The sequence below is a fragment of the Anopheles nili genome, chromosome 2 (assembly GCF_943737925.1).
Source record: "Anopheles nili chromosome 2, idAnoNiliSN_F5_01, whole genome shotgun sequence".
In the NCBI taxonomy this organism is placed as follows: domain Eukaryota; kingdom Metazoa; phylum Arthropoda; class Insecta; order Diptera; family Culicidae; genus Anopheles; species Anopheles nili.
This window is the reverse complement of record NC_071291.1, coordinates 15,860,048-15,876,874: the sequence shown is the minus strand read 5'-3', so window position 1 is coordinate 15,876,874 and position 16,827 is coordinate 15,860,048. Positions and strand designations below refer to the sequence as shown.

At 50.7% G+C, this 16,827-nt stretch overlaps 3 protein-coding genes across 3 annotated transcripts in view; 1 reads left to right on the top strand and 2 right to left on the bottom strand.

Annotated features, from left to right (window-relative positions):
- Positions 1 to 6,472, bottom strand: part of LOC128720959 (histone-lysine N-methyltransferase trithorax) — a 101,004-nt gene extending 94,532 nt beyond the window's left edge. The window contains exon 1 of the mRNA XM_053814661.1: positions 6,029 to 6,472. Within this exon, the coding sequence (XP_053670636.1) occupies positions 6,029 to 6,472 (444 nt within the window). The remainder of the gene's footprint in view (positions 1 to 6,028) is intronic.
- A 2,563-nt stretch (positions 6,473 to 9,035) lies between these two features.
- On the top strand, positions 9,036 to 10,205 carry LOC128731044 (uncharacterized). Its single transcript, XM_053824138.1, has 2 exons — positions 9,036 to 9,141; positions 9,264 to 10,205. Exon 2 carries the CDS (start codon positions 9,285 to 9,287, stop codon positions 9,864 to 9,866), a length of 582 nt encoding a protein of 193 aa, XP_053680113.1. The 5' UTR covers positions 9,036 to 9,141; positions 9,264 to 9,284; the 3' UTR covers positions 9,867 to 10,205.
- LOC128731045 (histidine-rich glycoprotein) lies at positions 10,097 to 11,377 on the bottom strand. Its single transcript, XM_053824139.1, has 3 exons — positions 11,236 to 11,377; positions 10,896 to 11,129; positions 10,097 to 10,777 (listed from the first exon to the last, which is right to left on the bottom strand). Exons 1-3 carry the CDS (start codon positions 11,248 to 11,250, stop codon positions 10,577 to 10,579), a joined length of 450 nt encoding a protein of 149 aa, XP_053680114.1. The 5' UTR covers positions 11,251 to 11,377; the 3' UTR covers positions 10,097 to 10,576.
- Between the last annotated feature and the right edge of the window lie 5,450 nt (positions 11,378 to 16,827).

The following is a 16,827-nucleotide window of genomic DNA, read 5'->3' as shown; positions in this document are numbered from 1 at the left end:
AAGGTCCAAACAAATCCATTCTATTGCTTCTGCGATCCAAACACGCCGTCGTCGCCGACACCGCCGCCGGCCGCGATTAAACGACAATAAAATATTCATTTCCCTCCGTTTAGGTGGCCTGATCGGTTACGCCTGTTTTTTGTTTCTTCCTTCCCTCCTTGCTCTTCCTTTCCGCCCCCTTTTTTGAGTGTCTTCATCTTCGACGGTTTCATTTTCCTCGTCGACCACCTTGCGCGGTGCTACCCGCATCGAAAACCCAACAGAAAACCCAAATTTTCATATCAAATTTCTCCCATCTACACCCTTTTTCCGCCCGCGGCTCCTTCCCCCCGCCCGCAATCCATCATCAAAGGCTGGGCTGCTCTGCATCATCGCTCTCACTCTCTGACAGGAGCTCTTTCACCTTGGTATTCGCGTTCGTCCGCGGTTCGGTCAAAAGGTTACTCGCAACGAGGACAAACACACACATACACAGAGCAAGCCAGATCAAGGGTGGGCCCTGGTGAAGAAACAAAAGAAAGCACCCGAAGGGTGGAAAAGCCAAAAAACCCACCGAAAACACAAAGGCGTGTAGAGCGAGAGAGAGAGAGAGAGAGAGAGGCAAAAAAACAAGGCAGCGACATTCCTGCGGTTTCGTTTGGCGCGCTCGAGAGCTGGAACCCGATCCGGGCGCAGGTCGGAAAAAGGATATCATCTTTATTGGTGTGTGACCCACCCCAGCGAGGTAAGAATTACCGCGAGAGTTCACCACCGCAGCTTACACTCACAGGAAACGCAGGAGAGCGGGGGGGGGGGGGGGGGACCACCAAAAATTGAATCCCACAACCCAATACACGCCCTTGTGTTGGCAGGATTCTCGTCCTGGAGGCCGCCTCCCGTGCACCGTCCCGTAACCCTGGAGCAGTAGAATTTAATTTCCTTCATCCTTATTAAGCTTTCTTCTTTATGGGGTGTGCTTCAGCTCCAGCGTTTTTGCACGCGACCACCGCAGCAGGAGTTCACAGGATGGTAATTTTTATCGCCTGCAATAATCCCTCTGGTGGTCTCTCTCGCTCTCTCGCTCTTCATTAGAACAACCGAAAGAATAGCAACAACAAAAAATGGGAAAACCAATCTCATCCACCCACTGCACGATTCGAGGAGGATTGCATTCGGAATCCTCTCCGGAATGTGCCGTGCGAAAACTCATCCTTGCACAGGAACGACCTCCTGCTGCTGCTCTTATCATGTGCTCTCTTGTGCTGATTTAATCGCGTTCTGTTTTTCTATTTTTTTTTTGCCCTCCCCATTCTCCCAGCAACCTACGCTAGTTGCTTGTTTTTGTTTTTTCTTTTCGTTTTTGCTAACCGCGTGTGTAGTACTTTCTCGCGCGCTCACTCTCTCTCTCTCTCTCCCAGGACGGCGTTGGCGTTCGCAACAGCGAAAAACACATGCTCAAGAAGCCACGGTTTGGTGGGGAAGAGGGCGGCGGCTCGAAGGGAAAACGCACCCCAACTGAAGGGGGTGGTGGTGTAGTGTTGTTGTGAAATAAAAGCAACAACCACGCGCGCTGGCCACTGCGCACTCGCAGACATTTTGGCTTTCTTCTCTCGCTTAATCGCGCACCGGCCCATGCGAGAAGGCCTCTCGCTCTCGCATTCGCTCTCACCCCCATCGGCGGTATTTGCACGCTCTTTCTTTGGGCTTTCTTTTCAGGGAGTTTACCGTGAGACGTCAGCGTCGGTGAAGCGTGAAGGAGTCCTGCGGGGGAGGGGGAGGCGGGAGGAGGAGGAGGGAAAGGGGAAGAAAAGGGCAACGCCGGGGGGAGGTTTCCCTGTACCTTGTTACACGACTACACTGAAACAGGCAGCAGCAGCAGCAGCAGCAACCCCAATGTTACATCGCGAGGAAAGGTATGCTCGTATTTACACACCGCCCAACAAGGGATCTGTGGCTGTGTGTGTGTATGTGGGTGGGCGTGGGAGAGATGGGCGCGATGATGATGATGATGACGGCAATCGTAATGATGATGATATCATCCACCGGATCGTTGCTGAGAGAATCAACCCGAGTTGTTGTGAGTGCGTGAGTGACTTCTCTCTCCCTCTTTCTCTCACTCTCTGCGTCATACCAATGAAGGGAATCGAAACCCACCCACCACCCCCTTTAGGGTTGCCCTTCTCATTGTTTTGCCTACCGGCATTCCCGTGTGGTTCTTCGCTTGTTTGGGTTGCCGAGCTCCACACCACCCCTCCCGGGCCCACAGTTTTCACTCGCTCTCTCATTCTCTCTCTCTCTCGTGAGCCAAGGGATGTAAAAATTGATCCAAAACGCGCACCACCGAGAGTTGGGCGACGATGCAGAAAACGCGACGATGTAAAGGTACTGGACCGGCGGGAGGGGGGTTGAGAAGGGCGGAAGGATGCCCGGGGCGACGGCCACAACGAACTCGCACCTGGTCATTGCGGTGTGCGTGTGTGTGTGTATGTGAATGAGTGAGAGCTCGCGCGTTTTGCTTTGTGTGTTTTTGTTGTTTGGGGTGAGCGAAATTTTCACCCCTAAGCAAGTCGCCACCCCCTCCCACTTTCAAATTCTTAGTGAGGAATTGATTTCACTGACTTCCATACACACACACACACACACATACACGCCCACCAGCACACCACTGGGGGCACGCACATGTTTCACATATCGTCGTGATGCGGATAATTTATTTATCGGTCCCACGTTTTGCCGTTCTATCTAATTGATATTGTTAATTTATTGACGATTTTTTTCCTTCCCCGAAACACCATTTTCCTCGCCAGCACACGCACTACCCCCCACCGCACCACCCCGTCACCTCCCTACCGGGTTGCTATTTATCGCCCTTTTTTAGCTTGCGTGTCCCTTTTTCTTTTGACAGCTTTTACAAACGGATTTCGCCTCCTTGAATGGGTCGTCGCGCGAGAACAACACCAACCAAAAGTCAATTCATCATTTCTCCGTCCGGGGACACCCTTCTTTTTGGCGAGATTCCTCTGGTGGTGCGATTCCGTGAGAGAAAGCGAGACGTTGAAAAATACATAAAAAGCGCACGGTTTTGTTTCCGTTTCTTAGCCGGCCCAATTTTTCCCACCCAAATTCCTCTGGCACGGCTGATGTGATGATTTGCGTACGCTCACACCTCAGCACACACACACACACACACAGGCGCGTACGAGCACGCACAAATTAAGGGGGCACACACACACCATCGTCCTGCGAAAGGACCGCATCGGCATCGATTAATAAATGGCTTTTAGTTCGTTCGTTCGTTCGTCCGTGGCGTTGCAAGCCGTTGGAGGTGACACACTGGCGAAGGGGCTGGGAGAAAGACACGCGGTAACCAGTTCTCCCCCGGGTCTTTCCATCACGCACCCTCCTCCCCCCCCACCCATCGAGCGCGACGGGGCGGGAAAACTCACTAAGGGACTAAAAACATAAACGACAATGACGACGTCGAGAACGAAGACGGTGGTGATGGCGGCAATGGGGACGTTTTGGTTACGTTTGCACCTGGAACCAATTTTTATTTGGCCCTCCCTCCCGCGTGTACCGAGAACCCACCTTTCCCCCCTAGGGACTTGCCGGTGTTTCGGCGCTGTCATCGTCCTTTTTGCGATCCTCGCACAAGAAGCTACCACAGGAGCACGAGGGCCGTACGGTGTGTTCTGCACAAACAGACGTACCGATAACGGGGAGAGAGAGAGAGAGAGCGCGAGAGAACAAACAAGGAGACAAAGCAGAAGTATAATGCCGATGGGCCACACCAGCGGAAGAGGCCAATGAATACCAGAGGAGGAGGAGGAGGAGGTTTTCCACTTCTTGAGCAACGGACCGGTGTACTTAATAATGGATTACATTTACATCAGCAGCAACAACAGGGCCCACCACCAGGACTCTGGTCCCCTCGGAAAAGCCGGACCTTCCGTCCTGTCGCCTTCATACCGTCCTTCTCGTGAGCTATTCAAGGAAAGGCAACGTGAAGAAAGCGTGACACTTCATTCCACCGATGCCGACGCGACGTGTGTGAAGTCGACGAAGACACCACCGGTGGCCGGTGGGGTGGTTGTTCTTGATAAAATTAGTTTAATGACCGTAGCACGACTCCCTTTCACACCAGGCAAGCACGCTGCTGCTGTTGGCGTTTTATCACTTAGCCTGGGCCCTCTTGACGCGGTCCTTAGTGCCGCGAGCCGCAATTATGCTGTACCGCCGCTTGAAGTAGTAAGTGCGATTGAATATAATATCGATTATGTGCGCCCATTACGGTCCCAGGACCGGGGAAATGCTATACATTGTGCGGCTGCGATGCAATCGATGTTTCGCAATGAACCCTCTTTCCTTCTTTCGAACGTAGGGAAAACTACTGCCGCGAGAAAAACCCTTTCATACCGAAGCGCCGAAGCACGAGAGGGGGGTCAACTATTGAGTGTGTGAGTGTTTGTGTGTGCGCTCTCGACGGACGCTTAACGAAACTGTATTAATCCTCCGCGGTCTGGGGGAATTTCTTTTTTTTTTATTCCCCTCGATCCGTGTCTCAGCTGTTCGGGGTTCGATCGTGGACCGTTTTTAAAAAATGCAGCCCTCTTTTACTAAACGACCCCCTCTGCTCCGCGCTGCAACTCCGCGGCGCGTGCAATCGAAACCACGCTGCAGCATATGGGCGCTCTCTCTCTCTCTCCTGCTGTTGCTTATGGGATGCATTTTCCATCAACCGTTGCTCCGTGCCTTTCTTGGTGTTTTCCTTCCTTCCTTTAGTGATCACGCCGCACAACGACACACACACACGCCGCCCTTCGTTTACGGCGGTGTTTTTTTTCTTCCCTCCTTTGGATTGGGCTCTTCTCGTCTCTCAACCTCTTCTTGCCCTTGGTGGACATGCCTTCGAAGCCGGTTTTCCGGGTTCGCTTCCGTGGGGTGTCTGGAAGCAGCAACGGCTGGCTGGGCTTCCCGCCGACTTCCACCGACAGGGAGATCGCACACACACGCGCGCTGCTAAACGCTTTGGTGCGCCCTTAATGCGGCAAAGCAGCAACGCGGCATGTGTTGCAAACGGCGCTGCATCGACGGCACTGCCAAATAGGGCCTTTTACAGGTAGGGAATGATGGTGCGAGGCGCGCAGGAAAGCGACGTCTTCGTCCGTCCGAGACGGCGGCATCAACCGAGGAGGGAGGAAGAAAAACGAGCCCAAAAACGTAACGTTTGCGTGAAGGGCAAAAGGTAAAGGAGGCATGTACCAATTTAACTCGACCTTTCTCGCCGCAGGGGGAGGAGAAATGAGATGCACACACACACACGCACGCACACAGTCTCCCTTGGCTGCCTTCGATCGCAGACCGATCACAACAAGAACGGACGCGGTGCAAAACGACGCCGGCAGCGACGGTGAGGACGGAACCCGGAAAGTGGCAGAAGTGTGTTATTATCTGTTCCGTTTTCCTTCCTGCGTGGTTGTGTTCCACTTCCGGTGAGCCCGAGACCGCGGACGGGAAACGAAAATTCGAGCAGCGATCGCCACCGGCTTCTCGGCGAGGGAAAAATTCCAGCAGCTGATTGCCTCCATTCGCCCATTCATTCGCCTCTGGTGCGCGGATTCCCAGCAGGTCAGGAGAAGCAGCAGCCGAAAAAAAGGCCGACGCAGTAAAATTGAATTTGAGATAATTTGAGGCCTAATAATTGACCGAAATGGGTATTTGATTACACCGCACTCGGCGCCTCCGATCGGTGGAGGGTTTCGGGTGTGGGGGAGGGGTTTGGGCGGACCCGTGGAGGTAAATAATCACCTAAATGCTTCTTCCGATCTGCGGTTGAGATGATGATGAGAACATCACAACGAGAGTCGAGCAGTTTCGGGGGAGGAGTTGTGAGTTGTTAGATTTTTTCCGTCTCTCTTCCCTCATCAGCATCAGTGACAGTCATATTTTTTTCTCGTGTTTCTTATTTTGTATGACAAGCGATTATTGAAACAGGGCGGTTAGGTTAAGCGAGAGGATGAAGAGAAAAAGCTAAAATGAGCTAACAAACCTTTGATACTGCTGCTTCGTGTTTATCAGCGCTTCGATCGCCTCCGTTCCGTCTTGCAGCTCCATTCGTGCTGTCTAGCGAGACGGCAGGCAATGTGCCGGTGGATGCGGTGGAGCACCCATTGGCCGGTGATCCCTTCGGTGCCTTCGTGCCCGTCGATGCGAGCTGCTCTTTGCGTTGGGCAAAGGAGCCTTTTTCACTCGCTCGAAGGGCCACCGCGGAGGCGGACGACGATGGTGAGGAAGGTGGCACCGAAGCGGCCGCAGCAGCTGATGCGCTGAGTACTTGCTGTTGCTGTTGTTGCTGCTGCTGCTGCTGCTGCTGTCCTTGCCCGTTCTCCTGATTGTCCTCATCGCTCAACGTGAGTCCGGCTGGCGACAGGACCGAGACGCGCTTTTTGTTCACCAAACGCGACGGTTTGCCGGGAAACTTGGACTTTCCCATGGTCGGACTGGGCGGCTGCGTGGCGCGAATTTGCTGCACATTCCTCTCCGCAACCAACCTCCGCCGGGAAGGGCGGACCAAGGGCGAAGGGTGGTGGAGGACCGAGCCGGGGGTGCGGTCGGGAAAACCCTACGCACTGATGCAGCGGTGGCGTTGCATACGACGTCACCACCCGAAACCCAACCGGAATGTGCAACCGGAAACGGACCTGTGGGGGGGCTTGGAGGGGGAGGGGGTACTAATACCACCACACCGCACCACACCACACCGCAAGAACCCTTTTCTCGCCTGCTCAACCCACCACCCACGGGGCGAAATGGCTCACCACGCGGGCTGCACACAAAACACGCACAAACACACGCGAACGGAAACACGAAACTCGCGCACGTACACGCACAAATTACACACAACAAACCCACGGGCGCGATGACGCGGGTTTATTTTTAATATGGCTGCACCATTTCGCACGGCGAACCTGCCGTTCTGGCCATCATTTGCTCACATACACTCGCGCACACACACAAATACACACGCGCGCGCACACGCAAACGCTCCACGAGAGCATGCACTCTTCTCCACCCTCGACCTCGATGGGTGGCAGTTGTTTTTCTTTTTTTTTGCGAATTTTTGCACACTCGCACGGGTCGAAGCGATACTGCTTATCTTACGCAGAAGAACGAGATTGCGGAACAACGACGGCGACGGCGACGGCGACGTCGACAACGGGACAGATGACACCCGCCGAGCGCACGGCACACTTTGTGAAATCTTCGCTCTCTTCGGCCTGCTGTTGTTGCTGTTGCTGCTTCCGATCGCTCCATACAACACTGCTGCACATCGCTCTAGCTCCAAAGCATGCACACTCGCGCGCCTTCTCTCTCGCACTACCGGTGCGCGCGCGAGATTGACGTTTTCGCTCGGCACCGCTGCCTCTCGCTCGCTCTTGCTCTCACGCGGACGCACACCTTTCAGCTGCTGCTGCTGCTGCTGCTGCTGCTGCGCTGATGCTGTTGCTGCTGTTGCTCTTCGACGAGCGCGCGCGGTCCGAGGTTGGGCGATCCGAGATGACGTTGACCCACAAAAGGCGGTGGAGCCCACGATTGGAACAATGGAACAGGACACACACGGGCGCGAACAATATCTGTCACCCGCAGGCGGGATTATCTACGCGACCGTCCGAGCCTCGCGTACGTGGGCGGATTGGTTAACGCGTGGCGAACTTTGCTTCACCGAACCGAGCTGACACGTTTGTCGTTGTGCTTGCACCAGATTGCATGCTTGCTTGCATCGTCGCACGATTAGGGCCGTTTTTCGCGAGCAAAAGCGCGTAATACCCGAAAAGCTGCGTGTGGTGCATTCACGCGCAAAAATTTCGTACACACGCACACTGCGGCGCCGGATTCCCGTGTCGTCGGGTCGGTTTCACGAACACACGCGCACGGCATATGGCACGTCGTACCGAGGCACCAGCGAGTACGGCAAGACGGCAACAATCGCAAACATCTTTTGCGTTTATTTTTTCTTCGACTGTCGCCCAGCAGCTTCCGTTGTCCGTTCACTTATGCTGTTGTTGGGACTTTAGTGCTGGGATTTACAGGGCGCACTCAGCTGCTCCACGCATAGTTCACAATTGCACGCACACAACACAAATGCGACACTTCACAAAAACACAACACAACCGTTCGTGCCTCGATTCCTGCGGAACGCTACAGAACGGTGCGGAATCTGTTAGTGCGTGGTTTCTGCTTCCCTTACACTCGTTCTATTCAATTTAGTATCGACAATGGATGCATCTCGTTGCACTAATCACGGAGGAGTCCGTTTTTCCCGTCGGTGAGGAAAACGGTCACTGGAAAACTCCTAATAGCGCGAGCGAAAACAAACAACATCCGACGCCCGTGACAGTTAAAATCGTAATGACATATTTTTGACAGATTACGCGTGTTTACCACTTACCGAACGATCCTATACACCATTCGGCTACGGCTTAATGGAGCAAACGTCTACACGGAAATGAGAGCAACACAAATTTTGCATGTTTTTGCTTTCTACATCAGCAGAACCAATCATTATTCAGAGTTATTACAAGCCCCCTGTGATTATGAAATAAGTTTTGTACTATGTTCTATCCTATTATCTGTGCAATGGTATTTTGTGTAGCAAAGCTTTTGACCCGTATAAACTATAAATTGTATCATATCACCAATAGACATCGAGGTGGGCTCGTCAGTTCCGATCGCCATTTTTATTTCCATTTTGACACATGTAGTCACAAGTTTATGTTTATTTTACAAGACTCAGGTGTTCTGCATATTCTCGCATGTACCGAATTTTTGAATTATTTATTCAGTTTTACAACCTTCAGCTGTTTTCGAAAGAAACTTTTGAAACCAGAACGTTTGAATGTAGTATTTACTTTCAAAGTGTAGTATTTACATTTCAAATACAAGTTCAGCAGTGTACTATTTGTTGTTATTAGGTTTTTTTTTCGTTTCTTGCAGTTTTCGAGCAGTTCCTATCGAGCACTTTGACAACCACTGATCAAGAAAGTTTGTTTACATTATCAGTCCATGAATAACAATATCTTAACTCCACGCAATTTTATTGATTCCCAGTAAAAATTTAGTTTAAGTGGTGTAGTCGTTACAGTATTATTCATAGTTTTTCATGTAAGTTTCTTATTATGATGCTGTATTGTTATCTAAGTTCAATTGCGGATTTTAAGCCAGTTTTACGATGACATCATTCTTGTTTTCTCATGCTAACGGTATACAATTTTTCTTCTCGCTAGATTTATTGTACCATCCCTAACATGGATGCATTGGGTGTGATTGAAAAACGCATTGAAAACTTAAACCAATTGTTAGGGCCTCTGCCAACGGATGAAAGTCAGTCGGAAAACCTAACAGATGCGATACTGTCGGCTTCGTCGTTTCTGCCGTCAGCAAGCACCGGTCATCTAGCCGACGGAGCAGCTCGCGGTGCAATCCTGGAGACGTTCAAGCGAAAAGACGAGCTAGAAGCTTATCTGGATCCAGCATATCTCGAGGAGAAGCAGGACATAAAAGCCAAGGAAATGTACATCAACACGATAGCGAATGATCTGGCAGGTACGTTCGAGACTCTACAAAAAATCAAAGCCCTGGAACCGACGCTAGGTGCGGAGTACTTCCGAAACTTGCCCGACGTTAGCGACCAGTTAAAAAACATGACTACGACAGCAGGAGAGCAAAAGCAGGCCAATGAACTGCTTGAAGAAAGTCTTGTGATCGCGATGCAGCGCTACAGTGAAATCCAAACTGGTATCAAGGATTCCCTCAAAGCCATGACCGACCGATTGGATCAGCTGGAAGAGCGCCTAGCGCAAAAGAAAAAGCAGGATAAAGATATCTGAGCATACAGTTGGCAGTTGATGTGTAGAAGCTGACTTTAGCTCGTTAAAGGGTGTAATCGATGACATGAGCGTCATTCAAATAAATTTATTAATCCATTAGTCCATTCACTCATCTAATCGTATTGTTTGAAAATTAAACTGCTTTAAAATGCCAGCTAAAAGTATCGCTTACTACTGTTTCTTTCACATGATTTCTTTAACATCTCGTTTGATATTTTTATATAATTTTATTACTGATGGTGTAATCTTTCACATTCTTCAGTCGTTATCTGTCTGCTTTACGCCAGGAATTGCTTGGAAATTAAATTAAATTGAAAACTACGCCTTAATGCGTTAAACTGAAAACTACATTTGGATTGTATCATAAAAAATTGGCAATAATCAACACCAAACACAAATCGATTCGTACTAGTAACAGAAACAAATGGACGAACCGTGTGTTTAGCGTCTGATTTACCGTAAAATTCCGAAACGAATATTGTTCTGTGAAAATTTTTTTGCAACAACGTGTACAAACAACGAATACCGAATGAATGACGAAATATGGATTAATACTTATGATCTTGAGCCATTATGGAACGGATGGGGATGATTAAACATTAAATGACTATATCACATTTTACACATGCGATGCGTAACGACCGCGTAACATTAGGAGTAGTCACGGGCAGGCCCCAAGCGGCCTATTCAATCGGTCACAATGCACCTTTCTATTCCTCGTGCTCGTCCAGTTCATGACCGAACTGATGCGCCTCGTACTCGTGTCCACCGTAGTGCTCCTGGCCAATATGCTCCGAACCGGCATGGCCCAGATCGTATCCGTGTCCTCCGTGGATTTTGCTCTCAAACTCGCTGTGGTTCTCCAGAGTGAGTCCGTGACCGTGATGCTGTTCGGTTTCTGGATGAACAATCTGTAAAAACAGGGTTGAAAGGCCATTAGATTACTGCTAGTAACATACAAAGTCATATTCCAAAGCCAACGAAATACGACACATGATCAGCTACGCCGTTTTGTCCTCCCTCTCTCACCTTGAGGTTATGCTTAAGACCCGAAATTTCGACCGGATGCTTCAGGAACTGCTGATCCTCCTTCTTCACGTACACCGGAACGGCGTGGAAGTGATGGAACTTGAAGCTCTGGTGCGAAGTCGCATGTTTGTGCTCGATGTTGTGATGATGCTCCGTCTCCGACACATCATCATCATCCTGGTGGTGATGGATCAACCCAGCGTAGCACACGCCAACGAACAGCGTCGCGAAGATCTGCGAATACCCAGGATACACCGTCATTAATGCTCGACTCACTCACATTGCCGTACTCAGTGCTTCAGCACAATCGCCTCAGAACTCTCGCGTGCTCACTACTCACAATTGCCTTGAACATTTTTCAAACTACGATGTATCGATCAGCACAACCAAAAACAGAACACTCTTTCGGACCAACGGATAACCTACGCCAAATAGGCTTGCAAACACAGGACGAGTACGACGGCGGGAAGGATCACTCTGCGCTGGCAACGCTAACGTCTGCTCACGAACGAGTTGCGATGGCTTGTGATGTCTTTGGTGGCTACCGTTAAGGGGATTTATAGTAGGTTGCCCCTCCTAACGATCGCGCCTCCCGAGTGGTGATGGAAAAACCGCTCCGAACGGGGCGAAAGCGAAAGTGAACGCGATGGAAATGAGCCACTCTGGAAACCGGCGGCCCTCCCGTACCACAGCGGCCACACTGGGCTCATATGACGAACACGAGGGTGCCCTCCGACGAATGGCTAATGATCGCTGGCAGAAAAAAAACAAGGGCTTGGGAACGCTACAGAACAAAATCGGGAAAACCGTTAATGCAGATCGTTTTTGAGCATTGAGAGTGAATTACAAAAGCTCATTTTTTCAATCCATTTCGCTACTTCGGGAGAGATTTTGAGTAAATTTGAAGTTAACATATCCTAGTTCCTCACGAGCTTATTATGTTCGCACCCGAAAGCGCACCCGAGTTACCCAATGTGGGAAAAACGAAGGGAAAAATGAACGCCCTTGCCTGTGATCGCATTACATCGCAAAACAAACCAAATGAGTCTAATTGTCGTACAAACCGGCAAACCGTGCTCGTGTTCCCGCGTAATGAGATCACATTTTAGATGTATCACTTTTCCCTTTTTTGTGTTCATTATTGGACCACTTTTCGGTAGCCCTTACAAATGTGACACAACGACGCCATCGGCATGCGTTGTGTTTTGACGGGTTTTGTCCACCTTTTTCCATCGCATTTTGATGGCATATTTTCGGGTCAGAAAGACCCAAAGACCCGTGCTTACGCAAAGCCACCTTTCGTGACGTTCATCGTGCCGCTTGCCGGTTTATCGATTACAACCCGCCACTGGTGACGGTAGCGAGCCGTTGGATGGGTGATTTGATCAGAAAATTGATTTCACATGATCATGGGGTAAGGCTTTTCCCGCCTGGCGAAAGCCATTTCACCTGATTGGGGGGGTGCCTTTTTCGTGGGCCACCCTGCGGTCCGTTGACTGGTGATAAACCCTTACGCCACGGTCAATGGACCATCTCACCGTTCCATCCACTCTTTCCGTCGCAGCCACAAGAGGAGAGGTCATCAGACCGGGCCGTCGCATCGATTGATAACCTGCTGGTGGCATTTGTGCGCCACTTTCTTCGCTGCAACAGGTTTTTCCACGACCTAAGGGCCGGGCAAGTACAGCTTCAGTGATCTCGAAGGGTGATCTTCCCATCGGGCTTGGGCTCGTCCACAACATCGTGCATTGGTGCGTGGTGATTTCGGCCGTTACCTCGATGAGCACGCACTTCCTTTGGAAGGGCGTGTGGAAAGCTCAGCCCAGTGGGAGTAGCAACATAACATCTGCGCTGGCGCAATCGTCAACGTAACGGTCCGTTCAGGGCCAGGGTACAGCTGGCAATAAACACACGCGCGCGCGCATGGTGCAGTAAATGCAAAGTGGCGTCATTCCGGCTTCATCTCGCAACAGGAAATGTCCTGGCGCGATATAAAGTGTTCCAACGTCGTCGCATGGCGGACTGTGTCATGCGCGTGGTAAGCAAATTGAACCCAAAACCGGTCAGGAATTGCTGCTGAATGGGAACTGGCCCAGACTAGTTCCTGCTTCTGCAACCTGACCGGGTCCATCTTCCATCGGCTTCTTCCTTCCGCCAAGCCTGGCCAGCCAAGCGCTTCAATGTGTGAGGGTCCGCAAAATTGATCGTTTAATGCGGTTCGTGTGCGGTTTCATGACGAGTAAGATAAGTTGATAATTTACCGGAAACGCCCCGGGATATCGCTCAGGAGATATGTTTTATTTAATTACGCCGATCATGATGCGCACAAACACACACACATGTCTGCTGCTGCATTATTTCGGCCAGTCTGCATCCGAGAGGCAGCGCAATTATGATTCGAAATGGTGCATAACACGCTCAGGTACGGCTCAACGGACCAATATAATTGATACGGTTGTGCCAGCGACCCGCGCGCGCCCATGCAACATTCCGCTAACAATATTGCCGCCACGTGTTCTTCGTCCCCATCCCGGCCGCGGTATATCATAATCGATGTGCCAATTTGCGAGCGATGGAAATAAGCGCTCGTGCGCGTTTTTTTTTCGCGGCTCCTTCTTTCTTTCTCTTCAGCGACGATCATGACACGTGTGAAACGGGGGCTTCGGTACGCCGACTTTTCCCAATTCGCAATTTTCCCCCGAGGGCCCATTCCCAGCTTCTAATGGGGAGCGCTGGGGTCCGGGGGTTGTGAGCGGAAGGGAGTCCCACGTGGAGGAGGGTGGGAAAGGGAACCGATGCTCGCACCAGACAAAAGCATCACGTAATGGGTCCCGATCGGGTGATGTGTCGGCTCGAATTAGGGCTGCACATGGGCTGCTAATGGCGATGGGAGATTCCGAAGCGGCTCGGTAATAAACCCATAAATAGAGCCGCCAACAGCATCAGCAGAACACTGGGGATTTTATTTTGCCGTGGCAAAAGGTGAAAGAGGGAACGAGTGCTCCTAAAACCCATACGCCACCACCGTACACCTTCATTTGCGTAACCGAAGAACTCCGTGGCTTTGGAGGTCTGTTGAAGGGACCTTTTTTCATTTGTTTGATCGCAGGGCATGCCGAAGTGCAAGCACAAATGAACCAGCGATCAAACACGACGCTTAGCGGCAACCCAGGCTCTAATCGGGCCAACATCGGACGTGTCAATGGACCTGCTGTATTGACAGAATAAAGGACCGTTCGACCGTTCGAGATGAAATTGATAGCCCGCGCAAAGTGCCCCGGTTATGCAGCGCCACCTGCTCTAGGATGGTGCATGATCCATCCACTTTTTATTGGCCAACATGGGCTATGCTATGCTGCACAATATCCATTACGGATGCATTGATCGCGCGAAGGAAAACGGCGCACTTACACCTGCTCGTCGTGCAGGGGGATGTCAAATCCATTAATATTATGAGCTTAGGGTTGCTTTCCGTAACAAACATCTCCTAATCCAACACGAACCAACGCTCGAGGCTCGTGTGGAGCACACAATTTGCAACTTCGCTAGAGGTTGAGCCGTTTTCCAGAGCGCTCACAGCCAGAGCTTTGGTTTTATAATTTTATGGTCGCCGGCTTCGTTGCATAAATGTTGAACCGCCCACGAGGCTTTATTATGAGGGCTCGTGAGCATTTGAGACGATTTCAGGCCCCGGCGCAGTTCCGAGCAAAACGCGATAAATCGGATAATCACCGGAGCAAACGCTGCCGACGGAAAGTGCCGTTGACCAACGCCGGTTAGACCATCGTTAGCTGGCGTTTCAAAACGAGCTTGAATGCGGTGTTGGTGTATCTACCAACTAGAAGGGAACTAGAAGTCAATAACTCTCAGCTAACCATCGTGAATTATAACGTCTACGATTAAATCCTCCCCAATCCCCACGTGCAGTTGAGGCAATCCATCGAAACCGGCCAAAAGTGAAAAATGAAAATGCCCTCAAGTTCATAGCGAAAGGTATGCGAAAAATGCGCCCTTTCCTAGCATTTTTTTTTAATTATCGAAGGGACTCCCAGCCACAAACCCGTGCTGTTGTTTTCCAGTGTTTTGCAGTCAAATTGAAATTCATTCCATCAATTATGCACCGCAATTTTATTGTTTCGGGCTTTGCATTTCTCCTTCCAACCGGAGCGATGGCTCTCCACACGCAACGGACGGTTAATACCTGTCTCGCGTGAGCCATGCCACGTGCTCGAAGGAAAGAACAAACGCTCAATTCATGAGTCACCAACGCACGAGTGGGATTCTGTTTGGGTTTCCATAATTTACGATTCAAAAATGTGCCATCAAAACGTTGAAGCTCAAACACGCATGCTTCGATGGCCTTAGAGCGTGCTGAGGGCTAACGAATGTGTGCTGCATATTTTGAAACATTTTATTCACCCCCCATAAACACCACGTTGGGTTCCTTATTAGCTCAAGAACATAACCAAACTTCGTTCCCGATAAACCATCGCCCATGGGCTAACACGCCGGCGCTTATCGCGATGTTGTGTAATGTATCGCATCCAATTAAAAGTTAACCCCCGCTGAAAAGAAAAAAAAACACATGCTGTCATTTCGCATGCACATGCCGGTGCGATTCATTAGCGAAATGCCGACCCGCGCAAACGTCAAATGCGGTAACCATGGCAACCGGGCCACGATGCCGCCGTGCTTCGCAAAACATTGCATTCGTCGCCCGCCTTGCGGAAAACGGCATTTATCGATCCTTCAGCCGGAAGTCGGAAGCTAAACGATCGCCAGCGCCACCACCACACGCGGAAAGGGTGCAAAGATGGCGCGGAATTGGTCCGACTTGTGAAGTGAAACGTAACCGTTGGCTGGACGGTCCTGGGTGTGGAAAGAAAAAAACTCACGCGCGTTCAAAAATCTATCCACCCGTTCAACGACGCCGGCCACGTGTTACCACGTGGAATCATGGCGGGTGGCGTTACGCAACGAAATGTCAAGTTCAATAAGCGCCCAAGCGTGTGTTACTCGGGCGAAGGTTTACCGGTGTTGTGTAGGCTTCACCGAAGCGATCGTTTCGTCCACCAAACGCCACCATTCGTGCATTTGACATCTCTCGATCGAGCGCGCAAGTTTGTTGCGTATTGAGTGCATGCGCGATCAACTGACGTCTGGAGCTAACTGCAGCACAATTTCGCGCGCGTCTATCGCTTACTAAAAAGGTCCGAACGGAGCCTTTTCCAGGAAGTGGACGCATGCATCAGGATTGCACTTGCGTTGGCACCGCCGGTTTGCATCGAGTGGTTCGTTCCGCAGGAGGTCAGCAAGGTGCAGCGGAGATTCGAGATTGACAGGGAAAAGATCCACACTGACAGCGCGTGGAACCCGCGAAGGCATCTCAATGAAGTGCGCGCAGCGAAAGGAATTGACATCAATTATGTTGGTCGCGTTGAAGTGGCTTCAGTCGCGGCGGACTATGAGGAAGGAAAGCATCACGCCCGCGCGCTGGAACCAATTTCTGAAGCACCATGCGGCGGAACAGCTCGCTGCTTGCACATGGATCGCGCGTGCGTATACGCCTCGAGCGATGCATGCACACGTGGAATGGAATTTGAATGGGAAAATTACCATTTCGTCGTTTTCCTTTTTTTCTAACAGCAAACACAAACGTTCGCAACTCAATAATCGATGCAAAAAACGGAGCTAGCTGAAAATATAGCCGTCACAACCGTCGCTTAGCTTACATAAAGCGTTGCGGGTCAGGTTTTTTGCTTTGTTTTGTTTTGAAAAAGGTTCACTGCATCCTGGGGGCATTAAAATTTCATCCCCCTCGTAAACAGAAGTTCGCACTCGCCTCCCCGAGGGCAAACGGTCCAACACACAACGCGACACGAGCGGGAAACTGAAACATGAATCCAAATCGCGAAATGGAAAGCATTCACCG

Excerpts from the sequence above, each read along its gene's own strand:
- LOC128731044 (XM_053824138.1), top strand. The coding sequence starts at position 9,285 with ATGGATGCATTGGGTGTGATTGAAAAACGCATTGAAAACTTAAACCAA.
- LOC128731045 (XM_053824139.1), bottom strand. Across the intron at positions 10,778-10,895 it reads GTCTTAAGCATAACCTCAAG|ATTGTTCATCCAGAAACCGA; the intron begins GTGAGAGAGGGA and ends CTGTTTTTACAG.